This window comes from Perissodus microlepis, chromosome 5 (genome assembly GCF_051167445.1).
Source record: "Perissodus microlepis isolate ML-2025 ecotype Zambia chromosome 5, ASM5116744v1, whole genome shotgun sequence".
In the NCBI taxonomy this organism is placed as follows: domain Eukaryota; kingdom Metazoa; phylum Chordata; class Actinopteri; order Cichliformes; family Cichlidae; genus Perissodus; species Perissodus microlepis.
In genome coordinates, this window is record NC_140465.1 from 23,875,859 (window position 1) to 23,888,741 (window position 12,883).

General features: G+C 38.1%; 1 protein-coding gene across 1 annotated transcript; it reads left to right on the top strand.

The window, feature by feature from the left end:
* The first annotated feature begins 29 nt into the window (after positions 1-29).
* LOC146387385 (ADP-ribosylation factor 4-like) lies at positions 30-4,437 on the top strand. Its single transcript, XM_084928986.1, has 6 exons — positions 30-298; positions 1,595-1,675; positions 1,785-1,894; positions 2,001-2,072; positions 2,403-2,525; positions 2,896-4,437. Exons 1-6 carry the CDS (start codon positions 232-234, stop codon positions 2,980-2,982), a joined length of 540 nt encoding a protein of 179 aa, XP_084785112.1. The 5' UTR covers positions 30-231; the 3' UTR covers positions 2,983-4,437.
* The last annotated feature ends 8,446 nt before the right edge of the window (positions 4,438-12,883 follow it).

The following is a 12,883-nucleotide window of genomic DNA, read 5'->3' on the forward strand; positions in this document are numbered from 1 at the left end:
AAGCTGGATTAGCGGAAGTTGATTTTTCCAGTGTTTTCCGGTGTTGTTACTAGTTCCACCGTGTCCAGATTTGACAGGAGTTTTGATGACACCATGGATAACACATACACAGACCAAAACAACACTCTGGAGCGCTATAAAACACCGACAGACACATGCAAAGACACACAGAGGCACCTCGGAGACGCTTTCTACCTGAGAGACACTTTCTACCTGAGGCTTACCTGAACCATGGGCGTCATCATCTCACACATTTTCTCCAGATTCTTCTCCAAGCATCCCGTCAGGATTTTGATGGGTGAGTTAATGTTAGCTTAATTATCAGAGCTTCCAGTATGCAGAGTTCTTACTGATATCGCTGTAGATGTAGTCCCGTACAAGCAAAGTCTGCAGTTTTGTTAAGTTTTCTCCTCACTTTTTGGTTGTTTTCTACTTACAAAGAGCAAATAAGTTTAAAAGTTATGGTTCTTATCTTTATCACCTACAGTATATATCTATAACATCTGTAATTATCTGTATAGTGCATCTGTTTGAGGGGTTTCTTTGTGGTGACTGATTCAAACGATTTTCACTCAAAGGAGACTATAAAGTCATTTGATCTTATCTCAGTTCAGGATAAGCTTTATTAGATAGTTAAGGTTGACCTTGAATATATTTGACTTTTAATTATTAATTAATCGTTTCAGACTTATATTTTTCTTTACTTATTAAAAAAAATATTACTATGACAATCAAACGCAAGCAAACAAAAAAAACAACAACAACATGTCATTAACAACGTAAAGAAACTTTTTCTTAAACTGAGCAACTTCAGAAGAAAGCTGTTGTGCAGTTTTTGCAAACTTGAGCCTCAGCTTTGATTCATTCAAATTTCTTCTAATGAAAAAATCTTTCTGGGATTCTATGATGCCCACAGTTTGCATTGCAAATGAATATTTTTACATAGCCAGCCCTTATTTGCTGTTGCCATATTATATAATACACTGAATACACTGGAATGTGAAGAATAATAAGTACTACAGTATGTGTGGCTAGGTATAAGTATTACGTACTTTTATTTGTATTACAGGTACTTAACTGATGATGGTTTACATACAGAACCTGTGTTCATCTTATAAAATATGACTTGTGATATTAAGTGATGGTAATCAGCTGCAAGCTACATAACTAAAATACTACTTTACGTTAATGCATCAGCAGCCATAGAATATAATTGATATTACTGATGTGTAGCATAACAATACACAAGTGAATGTTCTTGTTTTTGTTCTTAGACTCTGCTAGAGCAGCTTTGCATGATTGACAGTTCCAAATAATCCTTATTTGTTTAATACTGGGCCTTGGTGCAGCCAGGTTCATCCTCTGTCTGAGGCAAGATGTTGTAGTTCCTCCCCGTCTTCTTCCTTATTGGCTGCCCCTCAGAAACTAGGGGTTCTGAAATGAAAGTTGTTCTAAGTGGATATTTTATGTATTGCCTTCACTTAAGTAAAATGTCTGCATCCTTTGCCCCCAAACTCATATTTGACAGCTGAATATGTGTTGTATTTTCAACAGTAACACTTGTGTGTGTCTGTGTGTGTTTGTGTTTCTGCAGTGGGTCTGGATGCTGCAGGTAAAACCACCCTGCTGTACAAACTGAAGCTGGGCGAGGTCGTGACCACGATCCCAACTATTGGTCAGCATTTTTAACCTCCATCTTGTTATGAGAGAGAAATATAAAAGAGTTAAATAATAATAAACATGGTTGCGTGTGTGTGTGTGTGTGTGTGTGTGCGTGCATGCAGGGTTTAATGTGGAGACTGTGGAGTATAAGAACATCAGCTTCACAGTTTGGGATGTTGGTGGGCAGACGATCATCAGGCCGCTGTGGAGACATTACTATGTTAACACACAGGTGAGACTGCTGCTGTAAACACCAGCGTTTAACCCAGGAGTCTGTGTTTGTGTTTTATGAAGCAGCTGCAGTGAGGAGCTTTTAAATATTGTCTGTTTGTCTTCAGGGTTTGATATTTGTGGTCGACAGCAACGACCCGGAGAGGATCAAAGAGGCATCTGAGGAGCTGCACACACTGGTAAAAAGATTTAAACTTATCCATAGTTTTGTTTTTCCATCTATTTTACATTTTTATTTGGTGTTACTTTTTTATTTCAATGTGATGTTTGTTTGTTTTTTGTAGTTTTTAAGCTTAATGTATTGTTTAGTTTTTAGAAAAATGTTGTTTTTACTTCAGTTTACTAGAATGTTTTTATTTTTACTTGCAGTTTAGTTAACTTTTAACGACTTTGGTACTTCGACACTGCTTCATTCGACTTTTAATCCACACAGTACCAGTCAGAGGTCTGAGTTTAAAATAGACCATCATCAAACTTGTGTTAAAGTTAGTTTTACTGTCCTGTTGCAGTTGCAGGAGGATGAGCTGAAGGGCGTGGCTGTGCTGGTCTTTGCTAACAAGCAGGATTTACCCAGAGCCATGTCGGTCAGTGACATCATCGAGGCCCTGAGTTTAAAAGGAGTGTCACAGCCGGTAGGTGTCCCCAGCTTCTGCTGAGCATGGGAGAAGTTTGGCTCCAGAGTTTTCTGTCTTCCACATGTGGTTAGCAGTGTGATTAAAGTGACTTGATTTGCATAAACTGTACAGGGGGCAACACACAGACTTGCTGATTAGTGCTGAGAAACAGATTAATAACATACAAGAAGAACAAGACAGGTATTATCTGTGTTGGCACACCTGTCAGTCAAAGCAGCCATGCCCCAAACTGAACCCACATGCAGTTATTATGAAAGGGTAATTAGTTAAAATGATTCATTACAAGTTGAAGACGTTGATGAATGCTGTTTGTAGCCCTATTGTTTCTGTGTCTTGTTAGTATTTTCATCCTTCTGTGTCTGTGCAGTGGTCGGTCCAGCCGTCCTGCGCCGTCAGCGGCACCGGTCTGGCTGAAGGTCTGGACTGGCTCTCTAATGAAATCCTGAAACAGTAGCAGATGTTGGGGTGACGAGGAGTTCTGCTTTACTTTCTATGAGCGAGCAGTGAATCCAGAAGGAGCGTGTAGGATCCTTTGCAACTGTTAAATCTGCCTCATCACAAAGACATTTGACAGCAAATGTAGCGCTTCATGCAGCCATCATGTGAACCCAGCTTTGCACTTGTAAATATGGACGAATGAGATTTGAGACACGATTGTGGTTAAATCCTCAGCAGGAGAGACCAAAGATGGAGTATTTTATATCTGCTGTTATATCTCTGATAGAGACACCATAAGATGGACGTCATGCGTTGGTTAATGAACTTCTGCTGTGAAGCCTCGAGTTCAGTTCAGTTTTTTTTCACCATCACCAATGAGCTGATTGTTTCAAAACAATCAGCTCATTGGATAATGTCTTGTCAATCACAAGGATAGCCAGGCTCTTAAAATGACCATAATGAACTAAATGGACTGACGGTTTTATTCAATATGACCTGAGTGTTTAGTGGGGTCAGGGCAGAGGGATGTTTTTGCATAGAATCTGTAGGACAAGCAGTCTTTTTGCAGCCACAGGTATCGCCCCCTGGTGGCCATTACAATGCACTTACAAACTGTGAGGACTTCACTGTTCAGACCCAAAAACTATATTTGTCTTTCATATTGCCCGTGTTCCTACAGCAGACATTTAGTGTTTTGAGTCAGCTGAAATGTCTCCATTTTTTTTTTTTAATGGGTTGGCATGAGGAGGACAAAAGACATTCAGAATACTAATAGGAAATTTTAGAAAAGACTACCAAACCAAACCATGTAAAAAGTGGTTAAATTCAATCAGTTATAATGACTTTAACTGTGAACAGACCTCATTTGTGATTTGTTCCCCATTTACAAGCTGTGGCCTTAATGTAGACACAAGTTGCCTTTAGTTTAACTGATGTAGGATTTTCCATCTCTGAGTGTTTTCTTTAAATGATTTAAAGGCACAAGGAGGTGAAATTAATCAGAACTTTAAAAATGTAAAATTTTAAAAGCTAACGAAAATTCAAAATCGTGCACTTTGCACTCCCTCTCTGCTTCCTTATAACCTTCATTTTCGTAAAATCAAAATTTAACTCCACTTTTTATCTTCATCATTTTTATTTGAGGTTATTTCTTCTAACTGATTTCATTTATTTCACAAATGAACTGTTGGAGTCGTTTGTCATTGTAGCAGAAACACGTGATTTAGTGGTTATTTATGAAACATGACTGATGTTGAAACTTGGTGTATGAAGTAAAATGAAAGAGAACGTAATGTGCTGCTGGTTTTGGTGGGTGAATGTTTCTGTTAAGGTGTTTCTGTAGCATTGTGGCTATTGTTACTTTTCACATTTATTACATAGATCTTTCTTACCTTGTTTATCTTTTCAGAGTCCCTTTGATTGTATTTATTGTATAATAAAGTTGTCATGGTGGAGAGGTTGTGTATCTTTGTGTTATTTTGATAAACACTGCTCTTTTACTGGCTCTGCTCTTTGATAATATGGAAATTACTGTTTGAATAAAAAATAAAATAAAATTCACAGTAAAATAAAAGAAACATGCACTAAATGGGGGAATAGTTAGGATTACAGTAGGACATTAAAAACATTGTACGATGGCCACAGATCAAATATAGGCAGAAAGATAAACGAGGGGACAAAACAGGAAGTAAACAGGAGAGCAGTTTATAGCATGCAAAAGAGTCACGTAAAATCATTTAAGACAGTGGCCAAGAAAAAAAAAAAAAAAAAACACCATCACAGTCTGTTTCATTTTGGTAAGGATCTAACTAACTGTCCCTTTCTAAAGGCTAAATATTCGTTGTTAGCAGAATTTCTGTCAGTGTTTAATTAAAAGAACAATCAGGTTTAAACCACAATTCAAATAATTCATGAAGGACATAAAAACAATCAGTTGTCTTCTATAAAAATATAAGATGACATTTTAAGATGTTTTCAAGGAATTGTTTTTTAATACCACATTTAGTTATTACTCTTCTGCTCAGCAGTTTGGGGTCTTTTAGAAAAGAAAAGCACAAAGTTAACTGATGTAAAATTCTGTATACTCCAATTAATGACTCATTAATAATGAACCACTAGCATAATATCTCGATATGTTTTAATAAAGTTTGACTCAAACTGCTGCTAAATGTAAAGAACCTCAAAACTGTAAAACCCCAAATCTAAAAAAGTTGTTTTTGCAGTGCAGTAAAAATCACATAAGTGTAACTTGAAAAGTGTTTACTCTGATTACACAAACATTATGTAGAAGTAGGTGATGGACCATAGGTACTGATTTGTAAATGACTCTATATTTCTAACTAACTAGGGAGCTCATTCTGTTTATCTTGACAATACTTCCTTGAAAAAAGGCAGATGCGAAATGTAAATGTGAGGTCAGAGGTCAAATGTGACATCATATTTTAAAAACTTTATATGGTATTTTCTATATGTTGACAATCTACATCACACTTGGTTACAAGGATTTTTGTCAATTTTCAACCAATAACCCATTTACTTGACCTTGAAGACCTTGGTGGATGTCAGCCAAATTCTAACCATAGTAGGAGCACTGGTTAAAATCCAGTGTCTCAGATGGTGCATCAGTATCTATGAAAGGTACATGCAGGTTTTAGACCAACGTAACATCCCATCCACATGATTTAAGGGAAGGTGCTGCATCAGGACAGTTATTTACTGATGCAAATCTTACATGACAGCACAGCCTCTTATTACTGCCTTCAAATTCAAAAGGAGCTAATACTTTTCTTAAAATGTTACATTCACTCAGTTCAAACACTTGACATGTTTTCCATGTTCTATTGTGAGTAAAATACACGTTTATGAATCGTCGTAAATTCTGTTTTATTTACATTTTACACAGTTCACCAACTTTTTTGGAATCGGGGTTGTTCAGTCGTTGGAAAAGCAGTAGAAACAATGAGCTGATCTTTGTAAGAATAATATGTGTTTTTTCGCAGCCTGGGATAAAGACTGTGACAAATAAAGGGATACAATATGATGTAGTAACTAAAATGTCAGAATTTATTAACAAAGAAAAAAATGAACAGAACGTGTATTCATCCACCAGTCTGTAAAGTGATGATGTAGATCAGGAGTCTCAAACTTAAATGAGCTGTGGGCCACTGTTGGCACCGTCATCTGGAGGGCCACTTTATTGTTCAAGTAGTACAAACAAACAAATAGGACAACACCCACAAATATTTTAAAAATTTAGTGTTTTGTTTTTTTAAAATTTCAAATATTGTATAACAAGACAAAAAATGGAATTCATTAAACTACCAAATAAACAAATTGGTACTCTCTTTCTGGCAGCACTTCTGCTATAATTTTGTTCGTGTTTAACAAAATAAAAATGCAGACATAAGCGTTCACATTAGTTTTTGACTGCTAGTGAAGATTGTTTTCTTTACAAAAACTCTCTCACTGAACTAACACAGCCAATCCCTCAACATGTATGTACTCTGCTCATATTGCCTTCATATCAATTAGTTATTTGCTTTTTAAAGAACTTATTTTAACATTGCACTCAACAACAAACAAATCCTCTCCAACAAAAAAAGCAACTTCACGTCAGTATATGGGCCACAGCAAAAACAAAACAATTATTCAGTTATTATTATCAATTAGGGGTTCAACGATACACAAAATTCACGGTTCGGTTCGATACTTTGGTGTCACGGTTCGATATTTTTTCGATACAAAAATGTTCATGCCTTTTTAATTTGTCATTTATTAAAATTATAAATATATATTTTAACTCAAAAGTACAGTTTTTAAATTTAATGTTGCTGAAACAACAAAATAATTAAAAAAAACAAAAAAAAAAAAAACAACTCATCTTTGGAAAAGAGAGTTTATTACAGAGAAATGGCTCTTTCCAAAATTAAAGTTATACTATACGCTTCTTCTGGGCTATATTCTCAGCAGTAGGGATGGGTATCGTTTAGGTTTTATCCGATACCGGTGCCAAACCGGTACCGGTGCTTAAACTGTGCTCAAACCGGTGCTTAAAGAATGGAGAACACAAAATTGGTCCAGAAACCTCTCGTGTTCAGCTGTTTTTTTGTAAAAAGATAATAATGTTATCCTTTTCTGCAGCTATGGGGCATATATGGCATCACTCTTGGCTGGAAGCAGTGCTTAATCAATGGAAAAAACACAAACTTTGTCCAAAAACCTATCATGTTTAACTGTTTTCCACTTTTTCTTTGGTCGTTTTAGCCTTTTTGGCCAGGGTGAAGGGAGTATCTGCCATCAAACAAGAAGACAGCCGTATGTAGCTATGATGATGTTTGCTAGTTCACCTTACATGCATTAATGTAATGTGGTTTGCCTACTCAACGTAAATTACACACGAACAACATTAAGCTACTCACGCAGAGAAGAACGGCTGCTGCTGCCATCATCATCATCAGTCATCATTTCTGCTACACTGGCAGGGCTAGGGGCCAGGACTCTCCTCTTCGGGTTCTTGGGGGATGTTGCTAACTCCGGGTCTGATAACAGGCAACCCACCCGCAGTAGATGTGCACGGTGTGAGGTTTCGCAGCAAGCTATCAAATACGGCGCATTTCTCGGCTTTTAAAAAAACGCTATGCGTCGCCAGGTGTTTCATCAGATTCGAGGTGTTTCCTCCTTTGACAGTATCACAGTATCACCTTAAAGCACCTGTTGCAGGCTGCTGAGTTTGCATCTTTTGCTGTGAAGTACAGCCAGACTTTTGCCCGCTTTGCCTTGGGCATTTTTAATCTGTAGCTCTGCTCTAAAAGAACATACGTACCTGGACCCGCCTACTATCCTCGGAAACGTAAAATGATTGGCTAGAATCTAAAGTGTATCACAGCTCAGGAAAAACAAAGCACCGAAATGTGCGCTACTTTTCCGTCTGGTTACTACTGTTTATGTCAGAACCGGTGCCATCATGGCACCGGATACCGGTACCCATCCCTACTCAGCAGCATATTAAACATATCAGGTCCCCATAAGGAGAATCGTGCGCTAACGGCTGTCTAAATGACTCAGGTAAAGCTTGTAGCATGCATGCTTGTTGTTTTTGTCTGCTTCCACTTGTCTTTGCACTAGGATGATGTCGGCGTAAATGTGCAGTCATATTCGTTGTGTTCCCACTAGTGCTGTCAGCGTTAATCTCGTTGAAATGACGTTAACGCCACAACACGGCAAATCTCCGTTAACAAGCTACCGCGGATCGCCCCGTGTGTGGGGCTGGACGGCCAACACGTTAACGAGCAAACTGCGCTAACACACTAGTTCCCACCAATGTAATTGAGCATTGCGTGGCACATCCAACATACTGTTTTACTTTTGTCCATGACTCGCTTACCTTCAGGGTCATACTTCACATGAAAACCAAAATAGTTCCAAAGGCCAGAGCTGAATTAGGGTGGGGGAGGTTCAATTTGCCATGTTGCAACGAGAGCTTGCGCTCAGTGAATCTGCGTTCGACTACTCCGCCTAGGCTGCACTGTCGAGCGCAGATCCACTGAGCGCTCAACACAGACAGCATCGTCAGAAGAAAAGTTGATAAAATAAATTAAAAATTTTGTATTGTTCGATACATATGCGTACCGAACCGAAAGCACTGTATCGAACGGTTCAATATCGATACGAGTATCGTTGCACCCCTAATATCAATATATATTATTTATCTTAGTATTAACAAAATAATTTATCATCTTTAACCCTCCTGTTGTCCTGTCCCGTCGTACAGCTACGTAAAAGGCAGTGCTGTTATGTAAGATGTGCATCAGTAAACACATGTTGCATGTTTGCTGATGTAATTTTGTTACACTTGGGCAAAATATACTCTGTGGGCCAGACAGGCCTGCAGGCCTATCCACGTATATCCAAAAGCGAAAATGAAAATATCCTCAACAAACATCTACAAAAGCAGGTTTATGACAATTAAATTACATTTAGACAGAAAGTGAATGAGACAGGTGAAAGGATGCCAGGATACATAACAACAGTACAGCATGGTAAAAAGAAAGCACACCCTCTTTTAGTTCTACACTTTTATTTGTCAGGACATAATAAAAAGTTAATTGATCCAGGTTTTAAAATTAGTTAAAGACAACCTCAGATGAACAACACATGACCTATTACACCATCACACTACATGATTCAGTAGTTTTTAGAACCACCTTTAGGAGGAATAACTTGAAGTAAGTATTTTCATGCATGGCAAGTACACGAAAAAAAATGCTGGGAAATGTTCAGGAACACAGGATAAACTGGACTTGTGAGTGTTTACAAAAACTGTGTTAGCCAATTATGAAGCAAAGAGTTTATCAACTGTTTATAAAACTTTAAAAAGTTAATAAAAGTTGATCTGAGGCAAGGTGGACTCCTCATTCCTCTCCTACCTTCACCTAACCTTCTTTTGAGCCGTGTTTGTGGTCAAACTTACATTCAGTGGGTGGAGCATCAGCAGCCTGAAGCAGCAGAGTTTGGGATTTTTCTCTCCTGTGGCCTATCAACACAATTTAAAAACCGGTATAAAGTCCACACTTTTCCCGTCAATTGTTCCGTCTGTCCTGCTCACATCTCCAATGGTTGTACACGTTGTCATTAACGTGGCTTCACTCCACATCAGCCACGCTGCTTTGCTAGCTAAAACACCGGTGTCGGCACATAAGGACGCTGTCATAGCCTGTCAACGACATTGATTAGCTGTGTATATACAAATGTGAATCGCATCATTGGCTGGACTATGGGATAAGGTGGCATCGTTCTAATCCCATACGGGAGCAGCTAGTCACTTACTGACTAACACTGCAAAATAGAATTGTTAAAGTTTTAATTTTAATTTCAATTCAGGTTAGATTTTTTTTGTGTGTGTGTGTGTGTGTGTGTGTGTGTGTGTGTGTGTGTGTGTGTGTGTGTGTAACGAAGATTTTGTGTGCGCAGAGACCGTGCCAGCAGTGCGCAATTGCGCACGCACGCAGCTTAGAGGAAACATTGCTTAAAATTAAGTTTAATCACTTCAGCTGTTAGGCGCTGTGAACGCATCTTGTCTCCAGGCCTTTCTGTGTGAAGTTTGCATGTTCTCCCCGTGCCTGTGTGGGTTTCCTCTGGGCAACATGTAAAACTATGTAAAACAACTATGTAGAATTATGCAACCAAAAGCAAAAATGTTCTGAATCACATTTAGTGTTATATTTAAGACTATCCCAATAGATGCTTGGGATTCAGGTATTTGTATTAAGTTTGATTTTGCATGACCATTTGCAAGTAATGGCTGGTGCTGCTCTCTCAAAGTGTGGGGTAGGAAACAGTTAAAACAGTTTAACACACAGTATCTGTATTTACATTTAGGCTATGAAGTCATTTATACCTGAATTGATGCATCAAACAGGTACATTTAAAAAATCACCATAAGCAGAAGTGCGTCTTCTTATCTATCAAACTTCTTGTGCAGCAGCTGTGGCATTTTGTTTTTTGTGTCCAGTTTGTTTCAAAAGAAGAAGTCAGAGAGATTTTACTACAGAGCCACATTAGGAGGAAACGTAGTTGGAAGTAGATTTTAACTGTTGTCAGTCCACAGTCACCGTATCTCAATCCAATAGAGCACTTTTTCAATATGGGAGAACAAATGATGGAGCAAAGAGTTTTGCTTTGAGCCAGATACAGCAAAACTGATTGGAGACTCTTCACAGGTTCAAAACATACTGTGAAAGCTGCACAACAGATTCTGAAGGCAAGAAGTGTTTTGTTTGTTACCTGATATTTCGTAATGTGAATGCTATATTTATTCCTTTTTATGGCCATGGCAGATGCAATGTTATGTCTGTTCACAAAAGCAAACATAAAGGCAAATGTGCAGTCAAGGAATCTTTAAATTGAACTCAATCACCTGACAGTACAGCGAAGAAACAGAAGGAAATAGGAACGCCTGCTTGACTCCATTTTTTGTTGTCAGAAGTGGCAACAATAGTAGAGTGAAAATAGAAGTGTTGGACTCAAAGCTGCTGATATCATCTCAAACAGGAACATAACTAAATGAGCTGAAGTGAAGCCTGCTCAGATTCAGAGAGGAAGCAGAGAGAAAAACACATCCACACAGCACAGATGCTCAGACGCTTCACTACAGTGTCAGGGATGAAGATGAAACTGCTTCTTGTTGCCATTCTGATGATTATTCTACCAGCGATGGCGGTCATCGGTGTTGGACCAGCCCCACCTGGACAACCAGATGCATGGCTAACAACCACCACACACACACACACACACACACACACACACACACACACACGGTCTGTGATGTAGGAGGTATTCTTTTTCTTAAATGTGCGTTTGATTGCATGAATGAGGCTTGTAGTGCTTTACGTGTTCAGGTAGAGTAGAATTATATAAGTATCATAACAGGAAACTGACAGACACACAAAGAGTGAAAGGATCATTTTTATATTAGTTCAGGCTTTCTGTTTCTTTCTTCAGGACGTGCTGGACTAAATCTAAATGGGAAGATGTTCACTCTGTCTTCTAATAATGGAGGAGTAACCTTCTATCCCCCCAGTTATCATTTCCCCACTCCCTACCAAACCAGAAGACACAAAGACAGAGCTCCCATGACCACCGCAGCTACAACCAGAGCCCCAACTGCAGTGAGTCCAACTACAGGTGAGCAAGGCATTCAATTTTTTGTACTCCTTATTCAAACACTGACTTTTATGTTTCTTCGTTGGTCTGGTCTCTTATAGAAAGGTTTTTAAACAAAAGAAAACCAAGAGCAACACAATCTTTGTTACAGTTCATTTCTGTATCAAAACCTGATGTAATATCACGACATAATTTTGTGTGCATTAAAAAGGTAGCAGATGCCTTTTTTACTAAGCAGGTTTTCAGGGTTACAAAAACAGTTCACTTCTTATCGACGAGCTAAAGCTGTGAAGATAACCTGCCCCAGAGCAGACTGTGGAAAGAAGAGATCAATATAAACAGAATGACCTCCCTGATGACAAATCAGTTCTCTGGAAAATATCGTCCCCAATCCTGGGAGATCCCGGGATTCCAGCTAGGAAGTTCGGTAGTTCAGAAATCCATGACATTTTTTTAAAAACCTACATACACACAAAACAATTTGGACATAGCTTTTTTTAATCTGGCTTTCCCTTACTGCAACATCAGGAGTCCTACTAAGCCAGGGATGACAAACTCATATTACAATGCACATATAACCAACTTTGATCTTAAGTGGGCCGCACCACTTCAATTCAATTCGATTTTATCTATAGAGCACCAAATTGCAACTGTCTCCCTAAGGGGTTGGCCAGTGAAACTCTTTTCTACACATTTATCTCTGAGGTATCTTACCATAATTTTTAAATAAGTGTAATCTTACTTGTAGTTTTTCTACAATATAGAAAAATTCTGTTGTGGTAAATTAAAGAAATCTTAACAGAACTCTTTGGGCTCAAATTGTAAAAAAAAAACAAAACAAACAAAAAAAAAAAAAAAAAAACAAATGTGTAAAATTGCATAAAACATTTTGGTAGCTGATTGCCCAGACTGTCTTCGAATTGTAAAACAACAACAACACAAAAAAATTGTTTAAAAAAAAAAAAAAAAAAAAAAAAAAAAAAAAAGCGAATCTGAAATTTCTAAGGCAGATTGTGGGGAAAAAAAAAAAAAAAAAAAAAACCCTGTCATTTAATAGTTTTTAAAAACTTTTATTACTTGCAATTAACTCTCTTTACTGGGCCAAATCTGACCCCAGGCTTATGTTCTACATCCCTATGCTAAGAGGTCACACAAACGTGGACGCAAGGTAAATCTAGGGTTAACCATTTTAACTATGAAGGAGGCGGTGTTGATACATACATACATGGGCTGGGCCATATTATACCGCTCACGGT

What these genes read in the sequence shown, in the direction of transcription:
- LOC146387385 (XM_084928986.1), top strand. Translation starts at nt 232, where the DNA reads ATGGGCGTCATCATCTCACACATTTTCTCCAGATTCTTCTCCAAGCAT. An exon ending in ATTACTATGTTAACACACAG is followed by an intron (nt 1,895 to 2,000) that starts GTGAGACTGCTG and finishes GTTTGTCTTCAG; the next exon opens with GGTTTGATATTTGTGGTCGA. An exon ending in TAAAAGGAGTGTCACAGCCG is followed by an intron (nt 2,526 to 2,895) that starts GTAGGTGTCCCC and finishes GTGTCTGTGCAG; the next exon opens with TGGTCGGTCCAGCCGTCCTG.